General features: G+C 38.6%; 1 protein-coding gene across 3 annotated transcripts in view; it reads left to right on the top strand.

Annotated features, from left to right (window-relative positions):
• Positions 1–3,287: 3,287 nt before the first annotated feature.
• SF3B1 (splicing factor 3b, subunit 1, 155kDa) overlaps positions 3,288–17,006 on the top strand; it is a 40,400-nt gene continuing 26,681 nt past the window's right edge. For 2 of the 3 annotated variants that reach the window (XM_008568525.1, XM_008568524.1), the window contains exons 1-2: positions 3,326–3,433; positions 16,026–16,192. In XM_008568525.1, the coding sequence (XP_008566747.1) occupies positions 3,406–3,433; positions 16,026–16,192 (195 nt within the window). In that variant the 5' untranslated portion in view covers positions 3,326–3,405. Of the gene's footprint in view, positions 3,434–16,025; positions 16,193–17,006 lie in introns of all 3 variants that reach the window. The other variant, XM_008568522.1, reaches the window with a different exon arrangement.

The following is a 17,006-nucleotide window of genomic DNA, read 5'->3' as shown; positions in this document are numbered from 1 at the left end:
TTCAATAGCAAGTGGCTAAGTTCCTTTCATACTTCTGGTTCAAATTTCTAAAACAAGAAATCTTGGCTTAGCAAATAACTTCTGTCATGGTGGGTAGAATGTTCTGTATTCCAGGTTTCAGTAGCTGGGTAGGTCCATCTCTGTTCCAGGAGAACAACACAGTGCTGTTTCCCTGAGCATAAAGTTTGGTTAGGTTAGTTGAAACTAACGGAAAGTCAGGCTAGACAGGTGCATTAACTTATATATTCAGAACATCATCTCAAGGATATCTTTTATTTAACTGGGTAATGCATTAAATTTTCAGAAATAAAACTCTAGTTTTGGTATTTTAGGCATAACTCAAAGGTAGAAGAAAATATGTTTTTGGCCTGGCGGAGAACAGAGTCTGATATGCCTTTAATATAGGAAACCTCTGGAAAACTCAACACTGCAGAGCAAGACTGTGGGCCATTTATCCTGTGACAATTCTTCTTTCACCTGGAAGAAGACAGGCTTGTTAAACTATCACTGGTTTTCCTATAGCATGGAATTTCAAGGCCTTTACAGTTTTATCCTCAAAGGCAATTTGCATAACTTACAGCTAGCATTTAACATTTGGCAAAAGTACTATTTCTTGCTTTTCCTCTAGAGAAATTATGTATGCTTGCTTCTTTGCAGTATTTTTTTGAGACTAGGAACAGGCAGCCTCCAAGTGCCCCTGATTAGAAAAGGAGTTTTAATTGAATGCCATTGTTGTCAATTGTCTAAGTTACAAATGGGGGGGGGGGGGCAGTCACCCTAATTTTTGAAACACAGAACCTCACCAGAAAAGAGTAGGAAGCCCATTGTGAGTAATGTCTGATTATTGTTTACTGATATTATTGAAAATGAAAAGTGGAAAGGATTCATTGAAAAAACCCTTGTTTCTTACTGTCTGTCCAATTCATTGTTTTATGAAGGACAAATTAGAAAAGAGAAGGGAGTCTCTTTTGATCGTTAGCAGTCTCTCATATCTCACTATCCTATATATATGTATGCCTTTGCCCTATGAAAGTAACCTAATATCAAGAAACCTAGAGAAAAATGCATATAATATAAAGTAGACAACAGGCTCAACTTCTCTCTGTCTCGGAAAGACAAGAAAGGGCATGTAATACCCAGTTGGCAGCTGCCTTTTATTTAATACGTTTCTTTTCTTTTTCTTACACTGTTCCTAGACTTTCTGAACTTTAATACATTTCTTTTTAAGCCTCTAGTTATAAAATTAATACGTGCTTGTAGCAGAGCATCTGGAAAATACTAAAAATTATTTTTAAAAAGCACCTATAATCCCACCATTCAAAAACATCTACTTTTGGGGCCAGCCCTGTGGCTCACTTGGGAGAGTGTGGCACTGATAACACCAAGGCCATGGGTTTGGATCCCTATATAGGGCATGGCCAGTTAGCTCGCTTGGGAGAGCGTGGTGCTGACAACACCAAGTCAAGGGTTAAGATCCCCTTACCGGGCATCTTTTTTAAAACAAAAACATCTACTTTAACATCTGGGGGACTTTCCTTTGCATGTATACTTTGTACATGATTGGGATTACCTTGTATATAAGAATATGTTTTTTTAAAAAAAAAATGGGCCAAGAAATGTAAAGTCTTTGTGATTTGTTTTGTCAACATGGATGAATTCTTTTAATTTGCTCATTATCGATAGATAATTATGACACGCCTCTAATTCCTATTTTTCACCCATTCTTGTTCCTTTTATTATTTTAAAATATGCTATTTTGTATACATAAAAGAACACATGTAACCTAAGTGTAGGTTACAAATCATATAATGGATGTCCATGGACCCTTCTGCCAACCTAATAACTAGAATTTATCAGTAATTTGTTTAATAATCGCGTGTTTTTCTCTTATCTCATCCCCCTCCTCCCCAACTATTGCTTAACCCAAATCAAGGAAATGCAAATTAAAAATTGAATTTTTTTTTTTTTTTTTGACCGCTAAGGGGATCGTACCCCTCCACTTGGTGTTGTCTGCACCACGCTCAGCCAGTGAGAGCACTGGCCATCCCTAAATAGGATCCGAACCCGTGGCCTCAGCGCGACCAGCGCCGCACTCTCCTGAGTGAGCCACGGGGCCAGCCCAACAATTGAAATTTTTAATCTATGAAATTCTTTTACTGATGCTAATAAAAATCTTACTTTTTGTTACTAAACTTTACACTGAGTATTTGAGTTGTAAGTCTATCACGCAGCGAGGTAAACTGATTTCTTTGCGATGGCTCTAACCTTGATCCCTACCTTTATTCCTAGGTTGCTTCCCGGACCCAACTTCCCTTCTGAGTTCTGTTTTTTTCAACCCCAAAGTCTAAGACAGCATGGCAGTACGAGGTGATAAGTATAATTGATGTCTAGGAAGAAAAGACTGCTGTATTCCCATCTACTAAAATTCCTGATTTAGGAATAACGTTTAGGATTTAAGAGAGGCATTTCATCAGTGTTAATGCTAACCACGGTTTTCTAGGAACCCATAAAATTAAAAGGTTTTTAAAAGGTGGCAAGATGGAGCGGCCCGTGGCTCACTCGGGAGAGTGTGGTGCAGATAACACCAAGGCCACAGGTTCGGATCCCATATAGGGATGGCCAGTTAGCTCAATGGGTGAGCGTGGTGCTGACAACACCAAGTCAAGGGTTAAGATCCCCTTACCGGTAAAAAAAAAAAAAAAAAAAAAAAAAAAGGTGGCAAGATTCTTGCTGTGCAACTTAGTAACTGGGTGACCTTGCACAATTTTATATATCCCTCCGCCCTAGCTTTTCTCTTATTTCTTAAATGGGATTAGCAACAACTTGCCTACCTTACGTGACTATTTGTCAAGTTCAACAGTGTTTGGGCTCCTACCCAAATGACAGGCAATTATTTAAAAAAAAAAAGGAAAATGACCTTGAACTACAGCGCGAAGGATGAGACTTATGACTGTCTCCGTAACTAAGCACTGCAACAGCTGAGACATGCTAAGCAAACTTTTCTCGAGCCTCAAGATGCCTTCCCGTAGATTTGGAGAAAGGCGATGGCAGGTCTGTCTCTTCCAGCCCTGAAACCGCAGTGTTCCGTACAGTGCCTATGCTAAACCGCCCTCGTGGAATGCACTGTGCTCCAGAGCAGCGACTCTCTTAAGGGCATTACGGCTCACCCTGGGCTTTCCTCAGTAACCGTTAAAGCAGCCTGGGGCCCAACCCTGGCTCCTCCCACACCCACAATGCACCTGGCGGTTCCATCTTGGTGGCGGCACAGTCACGTGTCAGCCGACAGAGCGCGCCCCCGCGTGGCGCACGCGCAGAGAGCAGACCGAGCTATTTTTCTCCGTGGCAGCGGCGACGAGCGGAAGCTCTTGGGAACACTAGTTCCGTCTGTGTGTTCGAGTGGACAAAATGGCGAAGATCGCCAAGACTCACGAAGGTAAGTGGTTTTTCTCTATTTCGTTCCTTCTTGTGCCGCCAGCCTGCTAAAACACATTTTTCTCGGTTTCTCCCTCTTCCTGTGGCTTCTTTTGTAGAGGGCCGAGCCCGCGCTTTGGGCCTAGGTCGACGCCTCGGCGCCAGCGGCGCAGGCCACTGCCCCGCGTAATGGCGTCCTACTCGTACACCCCTGACAGGGGCTTTGTTCGTGTCTGGGTGCTGCTGCTTTAGAGTTGCTTCTCTTCTCTGACCAGAGAGCCTTGTTTAAGCGGCTTGCTAGGGAGTATTCCGGGGCAAGGGATCAGGGAAACGGGTGTGGGAAGAAAGTCTCCCTTGCCTTTCGGCGCTGTTGTCGGCATAGTTTGTGTATAGGAGAATCAGAAAAGCACTGAAATACGGCAGCCGCTTTTCGGGCAGTACTAAGTCGAGTTTGGTAAAACCGAGGCCCGTTACTCCTAAACCTGAGTAGTAAGTGTGTCTTCAGGCTACTTGCTTATTTTTCTTACACGAAATGATTTGGTGATAAAGTCTGGCAGTTTTTCCCCTCCCTTAATCACTTTTAGTATAACATTAGTCTTTCTCTTTGGAGACTGGTTATTGGAGGCGCAGGTGGAAGAGGGAAAGGCACATTACATTCGTTAGTGGCCGGTCTTTCTCTTTGGAGACTGGTTATTGGAGGAGCAGGTGGAAGAGGGAAAGGCACATTACATTCGTTAGTGGCCGAAGCTTTCAAACTAGTTGATTGTTTTATGGGATAGAGTACACAAAATTCGGGAAATGTTGGGAATAGACCGAAGTCCATTGTGGAGTATCCAGATATGACAGGAAAATGGGGTCACTTCTCAAAAACGAGGCATGGGAATTTGGAACCGCATTGTTTGATTTCTGACTTGGAATCCGAAATTTTCACTGAACACGAGGTTTCCAGGAGAAAGAGTCACTTTTATTTCTCATGTCCTTTCTAGGAGTGTGGCTCGGTATTAGTCTAAGAGGTAACAGACTAAGGTCATCACAGATTTTACAGTCTAATGGGAGAAACAGACGAGTAGGTATCTTCATGCTCTCAGGAGGCCAACTGAATGCTTAAATAGAGGTATAAGCAACATGTTCTAAGAACCTGGGTAACGGAGTGATTAACTTATGCTAAGTGTTGTTTCACAGAGGAGGTGACGTGTCCCTCTGCTAAAAGGATCAATCAGTTTTATATTAGGGGAGGACATCTGAGCCTGGGAGAACATCTTGTAACAAGGCAGTGAGTCTTGTAACAAGGCAGTGTGTTTGAGTAGTCTGCTGTGAAAGGAAAAGACCGTGCAAGGAGGGAGATAGTAGATGAATCTGCAAAGGTTGGTTAGGACTAGAATGTGAATGGCTTTGAATAGTTAGTCCACCCAGAGGAACTGAAGTCCATCCTTCTGCAACTCACAAAATATGCTAATGAATTGGCAATTACTTTATTTTTTAAAGATGACCGGTAAGGGGATCTTAACCCTTGACCTGGTGTTGTCAGCACCACTCTCCCAAGTAAGCTAACCGGCCATCCGTATATAGGGATCCGAACCCGTGGCCTTGGTGTTATCAGCACCACACTCTCCCAAGTGAGCCACAGGCTGGCCCTGGCAATGACTTTAATATGAGTGTTCTTGTGAGTTATTTGGGATTTAAATGCTGCTTTAACCCAGAAGTCTTCTTAGACCTTATTCTTTTGTCTTATTTCACTATCTTAAACATACCTTTTGCAAAATAATTAGAAAATATAAGGATGTTGCTGTTCTTGTTCATTGAGGGATAGATTATTCAGTTGGGGGCATTTTGTAGTTTTCATTACTTGTTTATTGGGCTCTTCAATATAAGATACCCCTGGAGAGGAAAATCAAAGTTTTGAGCAGTTTTTCTGCATTTTTAAAAACCCAGCTAAAAGCCTTGGTCGATTGCAATTCATTGACCAAAATTGCTATTTTATTTGGGATTATTTCTTCTATCAGTGTAAATTAAGTGATGCCATGAAGGAAATATTTGAACATTCAGTTTTAACATCTGAGTACTGTTTTTGTCCATCACTGTGGAGTATGTCAGAGGGTGGTACATATTTAGTAGAAATACACATAGTATTTACATAGCTTCCTACTCCGTTTATGACATTTTCCTGGAGAACTCTAGTTCTTCATGGTCCATCTCTGTTTTCACTTGTTAAGCCATTTCTGATAACCTGGAGCAGAATTAATTTCTTGCCTTTTGAGGGGTTTTGCTACTGTAGCACTCAGTATAAATCTTTATTGTATTATTTAGGATGGTCTACTATGTTAAGGTTTTCTCTTCTACTTAACTGTGAGATTGTTGAGTACAGGAATTATATCTTGGTGTCCCCAGCACCTGGTGCATAATGGGTGCTCAAATATTTAATCAACATTTATTGAGAGATTAATATATTCCGGAAGTATGTATATTGGAAGAATTAAAAAGCTTCACAGAAAGAGGACACTTAAAGTGACATTTAAAGGATTGAATAGGCTCAGATACATCTATTTGGCTGAGCTAGGTGGGAAACAGGACTTATTCAGATACTGGGAACTTCCTGAACTGAGAGGAAGAAGTGTTAGGGTAGTATCCAATTAGGGAAGGTTTTGAACACTGCAAGGTTTGACTTTGGCTTCCCAACCACTTCTCTGTCACTGGTTACAGTGCAGGAGTTAGATGGAGTCGGGGAGCAACCAAGTTTAGTCTATTGACATAGGTGACAGGAGGACTTGGATTTGAACCTCACTGGTGCAACTTTTAAGAGTGGGTAATAATTGTTTAATTTTTTTTCAAAGTTGTCCATCATCATGTTGCTTTTTTTGAAAGAGTTTTTTCTACATCCTAGATAATGTTGTGGGTAAAGACATTTCTTTTAAATTTATCTTTAAAGTAATGTCTGCATAAGTAGTTTGTAGTTGAGTCTTGGGAGGTAAATAATATTGTTTTGAAGCTGAATTAGGTTATCGTTGTACCGTCCTATGTTTCTGTTCACAGTCTTTTCCCATCACTGAGCCAGATTGATGATATTTTTTTCTTGCTGTCATATTCCTTTCACATATGTTTATTAGGATCAGCCCTCACATTCTCTTTAACCAACCTGAGTATTTTCTTTTTGTCCTTTTTGAGACTGGCCGCACTGCGCTCAGCCAGTGAGCGCACCGGCGGTCATCCCTATATAGGATCCGAACCCGCGGCGGGAGTGCTGCTGCACTCCCAGCGCCGCACTCTCCCGAGTGCGCCACGGGCTTGGCCCAACCTGAGTATTTTTAACCCCGGTCAATGTGGCTTATGCTTTTTAGGACTGAATTATATAAACAGCTGGACTTACCAAATCTAATAAAATCTTTTGGATTTTTTTTTGCATGTTAAATTGTGTCAAGTGTATACAGTTATGCATGTGGATAATCATGTGGATAATCTTGCCATCTAGCAGTTCTTCAGATACTGCTGACTTGGGCAAACAAGGAGGTAACTCATACTCTTCTCTGTCTTGAAAAGGGAAAAAACGGATTAACCAAAAAAATTATATGTTGGCTTGTTTTGCCTCTTGAATTGGATTTTTGGGGACATGACAAAGCTGAGAAAGTACTTTCCCTTATTCTGTGCTTGAGGAATAGCTGCAATAGGTATAGTTTTATCATTCTGCATCTTGCCAAAATATTTGTTTTCCTGTGTTAAGAATAATTATTGTTTTGATGTTACAGGCTTCTGGTATGAAAATTGCTAGTAAAAATAAAAAGGAAAAAGTTAAATTTGCATGTGGTGTTGATAACACCAAGATCCAGGGTTTGATCTCTGCACCAGCCAGCAAAGAAAGAAAAAGTTAATCTTGCCTAAGGATTTTGAAAGAGGTGGCCAGCCCGTGGCTCACCTGGGGGATTATGGTGCTGATAACACCAAGGCCATGGGTTCGGATCCCTATATAGGGAAGGCTGGTTTGCTGGCTTGGGAGAGTGTGGTGCTGACAACACCAGGTCAAGGGTTAAGATCCCCTTACTGGTCATCTTTTTGGAGAAAAAAAAAAAGGATTTTGGAAGAGTTTTTCTACGATTTTGAAAGAGTTTTTCTACAGAATTAATGATTTAGGAGTTGATTTATCAGTGTTCTCTGCAGTGTTCATTACAGTTGCCCTGTTGGGTTTTGTTAAATGAAAAGGTTGAGAATTGGGATGCAGAATATCCTTTCTATTTTTCTGGGATGTGTTTTAGAAGTCTCATATTTGGGAAATGCTTGTTAACTGATTGCTTCTGGCTGGAATAAATGTCACTTATGGACAAGACTAAAAGGTGTCAGTGAGGGATTAACATCCTAGGGCTGCATCTCTGTAACGTGATGAACAGTGATTAGAACATTGAAAATCCAAATTAAAATTAAAAATGAATAAAGAAGCATCAAGCAAGAAGACATGCTACAAGCTGGGCTTAGCAATGTCTGCGGTCGAGAAAAAAAAGGCACAGAAAAAATGTTTGTAATTTTAACATTAACCACTTTTTTCTGATTATAAAATTAATACATTTTTAAATGAAAAAAGGAAATGTATTTTTTTTTTCCTTTTTAAAGCTGGCCGGTAAGGGGATCTTAACCCCTGACTTGGTGTTGTCAGCACCATGCTCTCCCAAGCGAGTCAACTGGCCATCCCTATACAGGGATCCGAACCCCTGGCCCTAGTGCCATCAGCACCACACTCTCCCAGGTGAGCCACAGGCCGGCCCCGGGAAATCTATTTTTGAATGAATTGAGATTCCAAATGGGCTAACTCACAAATTATTCATTGATTCCTTGATTAAAACTGTTAATTAATGCCTATCTTCTGTACCTTCTAGGGAAGGATTTGTTCTCTGATAGTTGAAAGTATGCCAGGGATCAGAATCCCCTTCCAAAAACAAAAATCATTTTGTGGGTTTTTCAGTTGAACAATGACATTTCTTTTTCTGTAGATCATTGGAGCAAATTTAGTATTTAAATTGTTTGTTTGTATCTTAACATTTGGAAGATTTTTACATTACCATTAATTAGCAGGGACAGGAATGCAAAAAAAAGACATTTAGAAGAGGTGGATCATTTTAGGTTCATGATATTGAGTAAAAGAGCAAAAAAAAATTCTATTTGTATTTAATGGATGACATATTTCAGAGAAAACAGAACATTTTTTGTTGCATGGGTTCAGAGCCTTTGGCTTCAAGAGGCTAGAAGAGAGAAAACCAAAGAGTGAGACAGAAGGGCTCAACTTAAAAAAAAAAAATCCTTTTTTAAAAAAGCAAAACAAACAAACCCAACCTTTTTATTATTGAAAATTTGCAAGCATTTAGAAAGTAGAGTGAAATGAACTTCAATGTACTTCTCACCTAGCTTCCCTAATAAATCTAGGGCCAAATTTTTGTTTGATTTGTACACTGGGGGCTGGCCATTTAGCTCACATTGTTAGAACACGATGCTGAGGTTCTGATAACACCAATGGCAGGGGTTTGGATTCCTGCACCAGCCAGCTGCCAAAAAAAAAAAAAATTGTAACTAGTCCCTTCAGATACTTCCCATTATTTCGAAGCAGTGTGTATTTCTAAAATGTGAGGACTTTTAAAAAGTTGCACCATTCTTACACCTAAAATTAATACATTATCCCGTCATTGTTCAGTTTTGCCCATTGTCTTATAAACTTTTTTGTTCAGTTTGAATAAAGTCCCAAATAAAGCCCATATATTATGATTGATTGATATGAAGGTACTTCAAAAAGCTAATGGAAAAATTCATATTATCTTTTTGAAGTACCTTTGTATATCTCTTAAATCTTTTTTAATCCATAGATTCCTCCTCCATCTCTTTTTCTTTTTGCAGTTCGTTTGTTGCAGAACCTTTGTCCTATAGAGTTTTTGCATAGTCTGGAGGGAAAGGGGAAGGTGGCAATAAAAACGCCCAGGATTCCCTCTTAGACTCGTGCCATTGCTGTTGCAGTCAAGATTTTAGAGGCTTCACAAACAAGGAAATGATTGGCTCTAGGAATGAGCACAGTTCTGTTTAGGTTGCAATAGCCATGGGAAGGAAATCTAACAAAGGACTTGCACATTCTGGTTCCCCTCCCACCATAATTTTAATGGCAGTAGGTGTGCTCTCACAGTTTATTTTTTATTTTTATTTTTTTTAATGATGACCGGTAAGGGGATCTTAACCCTTGACTTGGTGTTGTCAGCACCATGCTCGCCCAGTGAGCAAACCAGCCATCCCTATATGGGATCCGAGCCCGTGGCCTTGGTGTTATCAGCACCGCACTCTCCCGAGTGAGCCACAGGCTGGCACCCTCTCTCACAGTTTTTTTTAAAAGCTTAACTGCTACCTGAAATTTTGTATGACACCCAGTGATACATATGTACCTTAAAATGAGAATCCCAACTTGATAAAACTCTTCTTGTTAATTTTTTTTTTTGGCGGCTGGCCAGTGTGGGGATCCGAACCCTTGACCTTGGTGTTATAATGCCATGCTCTAACCAACTGAGCTAACTGGCCAGCCCCCAAAACCCCATTAGTGACAATTTACTCTCAAGGCTCCTTTAGCATGGCTCTTGCAGGCTCTTTGGTAAATACAAGTCTAATATACTTAACTAGTACTTTGATCTCTTGGCTAAGACCTTTTTTTCAAACCATACCCAGATTACGACAATTTGGGATTTGAAGGACTACCCATAATTTCAATTTTAGAATTCTAAATCAACTGTCAAGATAGGGAATATCTGCTGCTTTTTGAAGATTTCAGAATGAGTAGCAAAGAGTCCACCATGTATCCCTGCCAAACCCCCAATTAGTAGATTTTACTGAAGATGGGAAGGAGGGTTGGGGCGGGAAACAGAGTCAGGCTTTCATTCAGAAAATGTGGTAGCTTAGAAATTCACATGAGATATTTCTACCCTCTGGTGATACTCCCTTTTCTAACCCCATGTAACTCTGGATTTTTACTAATGTCACTTATCCCAGCTTCTCTTCATCTTATTTTCTCTTAATCTCCTCCATTCCATATCTTAAAATTCTTCTTCCTCTGTTATGCAGAGCTAATTCAGCTGTCCTCTGCTCTTAAACTTGCATAAGTAATCCCATCAAAAGGGCTTTCTACGTTTTTTATAAAGTTAAACATTTTCTTATTATAAGACCCAGCAATACCATTCCTAGGTATTTACCCAACTGATATTAAAACCTATGTTCACACAAAAATCTGTACATGCATGTTTACATTAGTCTTATTTGTAATTACTACAAACTACGAGCAACTTGAATGCACCTCAACTAGGTAATGGATAAACACACTGTAGTACAATAGAATACTACTCAGTAATAAAAAGGAACAAACTATTTACACACATAATACCATGGAGATTGGAATATTTACGGGTTCAGATGGGTTAAAGGGTACCAGCTCTTGAACATGTACTTGTGGCCGCTAAGAGGTCTTTTTCTTCTTGCCTAGTCACTTGCAGATAGTTTCCATTTTTCTGTCTTCACATCTGAATGTCTTGAACTACAGGGAATCCAAATTGGAAAGAGATTAGAATGGAGCAAAGGATTTGTTCATGTTGGTCATAATAGAAGTAGGGAGAGATTAGCATAAACACTAACTTCTTTTGCTGCCCCAGCTGAGCTAACCATCTACCCTCCTCAAGTCTTTTAATATTTTGTTTATTTCATTGTACATGTTTAAGGGGTACAGTTTGTTGATTTGGTACATGCATACATTGTATAAAGTTCCAGTCGGAGTAGTTAGCATATCTCTCACCTAAACATTTATCATTTCTTTTTGGTTATAACATTTAAGGTCTTTTTTGGCTGTCTTGAAATATACCATATTATTAGCTACTGGAACCCTAGAGCACCAGAACTTATTCTTTCTTTCTAACCGTAACGTTGTAACTTGGTACCAGTTAACCAAGTCCTCAGCGCCACCCCCACGCCTATGCCTTTTTCTGTCTCTGGTAACCACTATTTTACTGTTACTCTCTTCTTTTTTAAAAAATTTATTTTTCTTAATTGACCCATGATAGTTGTATTTATTTATGGAGTATGATATACTGGGGTACATTCATACTGATTGCAATGATCATATCAGTATATTCATCACCACAAACTTTTGTCACCTCTTTGTGTTGGGAACAATCAACATCATCTCGACTAGCTATTCAAAGATAGACAGTACTTCGTTGTTGGCTTGTAGTCTCATTGTTACAGAACACTAGACCTTATTCTTCCTGTCTCTGCAATTTTCTATCCAATGACCACACTCTCCCCGTCCCCTCAACCCCCTCTCCACTCTCCTTTCTATTCTTTAGTAACCATTATTCTGCTGTTTACTTCCGTGCAATCGACATTTTTAACTTTAATATTTTGGATCTCTGGTTACTCTTTTTGATATGTTCTCTCTCATTTCTTTTTCATACTTGTTAACAAATTTTATACATTGATCATTTATTGTCAGAAATGATCTAGTAACACGTTTTTAATCAGTTCATAGTTAAGAAACTATGGGAATACTCAGATGCCCGTAGCTATAATTTAGTGTTAGCTTGGAAATTATGGAGTTAGAGACAGTTTTTGTCTTTCTCAGAGATGTTCATTGTCCCAAAAATTTGAAGTTGTAAATTTTACAAACCTTTGCTGGCGTACATAGGGGAGAGAAAAATTTGGAAAGTTATTTTTAATGACTTCTACAGATTGAAAATTACCTTTTTATTATGAAGTATTTTAACGTACAGAAAAGTATAGGACAAAATCTAATGAGCACTAGAATACAAAATCTAATGAGCACTAGAATCCACTGCCCAACTTTATCAGTTCTTAATATTCTGCCGTATTTGTTGCACCCATTTTATTTATCTGTTTTGGAAATGAAACTTCGGACACAAAGTTACCTTATTTATGAGCATAATGATATAAATTTGTTTGCTAATAAATATTTGAGTGTATTATGTTGGTATTTTGGCACATAGTTTATTACCTAGTTTTTAATCTGTGATTATATAACAAGCAGCTGAGTTTTATGGAATCTGGTGTCTCAATTTTGTAGATAATGTGATGTTTGTATAAATATGATGTAGTTTACAGTTTATTAACAAAACCCATTTACTTTTTGAACTTTTTATCCATAGTTTCAAGCAGAGCAAGAAAATGCCTAGTTTGCATAAAACATTCAACTATACTGCCTGTAGAAATTTAGTAATGAACTCCCCTCAGAGTTCACTAACTAGCTAGCCAGTTAGCTCAATTTGTTAAAGTGCAGCCTTGTAACACCAAGGTCAGGGGTGTGTGGATCCCCTTACTGGCCAGCTACAAAAAAAAAAAAAAAAAATCCAAACACAAAAAAACCCACTAACTACAGGGCTGGCTAGTTAGTTCAGTTGGTTAGAGCGAGGTGCTGATAACACCAAGGTCAAGGGTTCAGATCCCCATACCAGCCAGCTGCAAAAAAAAAATAATTCACTAACTACAAACAGCTGCCTAGCCCCAGAAGACATTGGGCGAGGTAATCTTGTTACTTAATTTTGTTTTAATAGGAATCCAGTCATGATTTTCATGGATTTTATAAAACACTAATTCAGTATTTTATGAACCTTTGTAACTAGAAAACTATTGCTAAAAATAAAAAAAAGATGGAAAACTCTGTTGCTAATCAGCAAGTATATAAAAAACCAGTAGGTATGATTCAATAAATGAAAGTAGTTCTTTTTTTTTTTTTTAATGACCGGTAAGGGGATCTTAACCCTTGACTTGGTGTTGTCAGCACCACGCTCACCCAGTGAGCTAACCGGCCATCTGTATATGGGATCCAAACCCGGGGCCTTGGTGTTATCAGCACCGCACTCTCCCGAGTGAGCCACGGGCCGGCCCGAAAGTAGTTCTTGAATAAATATATTATCCAAATGAGGGACCAGTTCTTGAAAACTTAGAATGGGAAAAGTTCTTCAGAAGGGAAATAAGAAAGCTGTCTGTTTCAAGTGAGGGGAAAAAAGCAGGTTGCACAGTGATACATATAGTATGATGCAATTTTTGTAAATCGATACTTCTTTCCTATTTTTTTTGTTGTATATTAGGTACAGAAAAGTGTAAAGTGATGTTCTAAATAGGAAAGTTTGGTAGGGGTAGACTGGGTCTAGAAATGGAGGAGTAAAGGGCCAGGTAAAATACTTTCCTGGGGCGTATGTTAATTATGAAGAATCTTGGGTTCTTAAGTTGGAGGTTCTGTCTTACGTAGAGGGTCCGAGGCCTAGGATTCCTCCTTTGTACCAGGCGCATCATGTGATTTCGATGTAGGTGGTCATCAGACTACACTGATGCCTTCGAGGAGAGATTGCAGACTACTGTTTGGGTGGCCTGATTTATGTTTCTTGCCTGATTCCTGATGAAAGTAGCATTTGTGGTTCTTTTGAAAAACCTATTTAGTTAAACATGATACATACACCTGGTGGTTTAGGAAAAAAACGCCTCAAACATTTCAGAAAGGAAAAAATGAAGAGTAAATCTCCACTCACACTTTCGCCAGTTTTCCTGAACACAGAGAGGTTGGTTCCTTCTGGGTACCTCCGGGAATAAGTGCGTGCCTGAAAGGGAGGTGAGATGGAGGGGGCAAATGTGTATTTAAAACTTTTTTTTTTACATATGAAACTTTAGACAGAAATGAAAGTAGAGGTAGTAGGAAAAAGAACCATCCTGCTCAAGTGAAGATATTTTGAGGGAAGAGATGCAGGAAAAAGTAACATCTGTGGAGATGGAGGTTCTGTGACACACTGTAAGAAGTTTGAGATCTAGTCACAATCTGGAGGCTGCTAAGTTTGGCAGTAAACCCATTCTGTCATTTTGAATTCGTTAAGTCCGCTTCTTTCTTTTCATATGGAGAAATGTGGCCCAGCTTTGCCTTGGACTAGATTTTCTGCTTTAAACCACATTTACCTTGAGGAACTACAGAGGATTTCCTCACTTAGCTGGGGGGAGATGGGTTGGGGGCGGGGGGCGGATAGGAAGGTTGAGCAATTGCATGATGCTGTTTGAATCTTATCTTTTGATCCATGCAACCTAGTGTAAAGGAGCTTTTGAAATAAAGTGCCTTGTGTCAAAGGGCTTAATTCAGTGGGACAGAGGTAATGACTGGCAAGAATTGAAACTTCTATTTGTTAGGCCACAGGAATAATTTGCAATAGAAACTATTCATTTCTTTATATATTTCTTTATTTTTCAAATTAGTAAAATGAAATAGGTTGTTATTTAAAGTTTGCTGGTGTCAGGAAAGACTAAGAAAAATGGAAAGGCTAGTCTGTATTTTTCTATTTTTATTTTTTTCAGAAAAAATGTAATTTTATTAATATTATTGTTTTACATTCTAGGATGATGATATTGTGAAGCAGTTGCGGGGGAAAGGGAAAGGAAGTGGGATGGAGGGAGGAGGGGCGGGATTAAGGCCTGTGGGCCCCTCCCAATTCCCACAGGGGAGAAGACTAAAGAGTGAGAACTGAATGTAGTTCCTGGTTCTTGATTGAATCTTGGATCAAGAAGGAGAACATGTGTAAAGGATGTTACTGGGACAGTTGGGGAGATTTGAAGTTGTGTTTGTTGTATATTGTTAGATGATACTGTTAACAGGGTTTAATTAGCATGCTTATGTTGCTCTGGTTATGTAGGAGAATGTTCTGGATATGGAAATACATGTTGAAATATTTAGGGGTGAAGTGTCTGTAATTTAGTTTTGTGTTTTAATTTTTTAAATTTTTTGGCACTGGCCAGTATGGGGATCGAACCTGTGACCTTGGTGTTACAAGGTTGCACTGTAACCAACTGAGCTAACTGGTCAGCCCCATAACTTATTTTTAAACAGTTTAGAAAAAGTATACTACACACATATGTTTGCTTTATCTCATATACATCAACAATTGATGAATATAGGTGAAGGGGTGGTATGTGAGTGTTCATTGTACTATTTTAACTTTTCTCAGTTTTGAAAACTTCAAAATTAAAAGTTGGGGGAAGTTTGGGAAGCAGTTGAGAAGAGTTTAGGTTTCAATTACCAGATCTCTGCAGCTTCTAAACATCAGACCTGTGGGTAGAACATAATACTTAGGGGGGAGATGTGGCAGCAGTTCATTCATTGAGTGCTTAAGTGTTTTATGTTTGTCATTTTATTTATTCCTTAAAATCTTTATGTTCTAGGAAACAGACACATAGGTTAAGTAAGTTATTAATTAGTAGAGAAAGAGCCATTATTTGAAGGCAGACATTTTCAACATCAAAAGTAGTATTTTTTCAGTTGGGGAAAGGTTTGGAATTCAATAGTAATTTGTAAACAAACTTTGATTACTCATTCTTAAGGTGAGAGTAATTTATAGTTGATAAGATAGGAAGCAACTCTTCTGTACCATTACTATTTTCTGTTGGGGAGGGAGAGATGTATTAAATGTATGTACTTGGTATAGTTCTACTAACCTTGTTCGTGGTACAATTATTTTAAATTTTCTATATTTAAGAGAGTATTTTGGTAATACCAAGCAGAGAAATGCATTGTGTTGAGAGCTCCTTGGAAAATGAAATTAAGTAAGTCTGTATCATCTTTCTTATAGATATTGAAGCACAGATTCGAGAAATTCAAGGCAAGAAGGCAGCTCTAGATGAAGCTCAAGGAGTGGGCCTTGATTCTACAGGTTATTATGACCAGGAAATTTATGGTGGAAGTGACAGCAGATTTGCTGGATATGTGACATCAATTGCTGCAACTGAACTTGAAGACGTAAGTTACAAATTGTACAGAGGCAAGCATTTTTTTTGAGGAAGAGTAAGAAATATAAAGGAATTTTCTGTTTTGAGTCTTCTAGTTTAATCTGGACAGTTTTGGGGATTGGGAGATCTTTTAGAGGATAAAACTGCTGAATGTGTCCTTTCTTTCTAAGGTTCAGAAAACTTCACTGGAAATGCTCAGTTCTGAATCTTTAAAGACTAGTTTGTTTATCCTACAAATCATTGACTGCTGTAAAGTCAACAGTTGTAAAGCAGATCCCTACTGTTATGCTCTATTTAGAGTAGCCCATTTGAGATGTGACTTGATTGTAAATAGCTATCTGTCTTTATGACTTGATTTCTGACTTGTATTTCATGCTGTTTGTTTTTCTCCTCTTGGTTTCTTAATACAAGTGGAATTTTTCTTACTTAATATCCATGAGCTTTTCAAAACTGTTTCAGTTACTGTGGAGGATAATTGCCTCTCATTTTGAAATGTATCTCTCAAAGTGTTTCTGTGTTTTCCACATAGCTTCTACTAGACCACTCCAAACATCCAGGTTTGATGAAATATCTGTACATTTTTTGTGAGATTCACAGATAAACTTTATTTTATATATCTAGATTATCAAACTGGTTATTTTTATGAAATTCAAGTCACATTTTACTTTTTTTTGGTAATTTTTTTTCCCCTGGAGAGAAATTTAAAAGTCCCAAGTGTAAATTTCTAGAAGCCAATCACAGACAAATATTTTGGATTCTCATACTTTAATGGTAAAAGACCATAATGACTATATGTTCCAGAAGCTGAGGGGAAAATTGTCATT

The sequence above is a fragment of the Galeopterus variegatus genome, unplaced genomic scaffold (assembly GCF_000696425.1).
Source record: "Galeopterus variegatus unplaced genomic scaffold, G_variegatus-3.0.2 Scaffold420, whole genome shotgun sequence".
Taxonomy (NCBI): domain Eukaryota; kingdom Metazoa; phylum Chordata; class Mammalia; order Dermoptera; family Cynocephalidae; genus Galeopterus; species Galeopterus variegatus.
The sequence above is the reverse complement of the archived record's forward strand: the minus strand, read 5'-3'. Positions and strand labels throughout refer to the sequence as shown.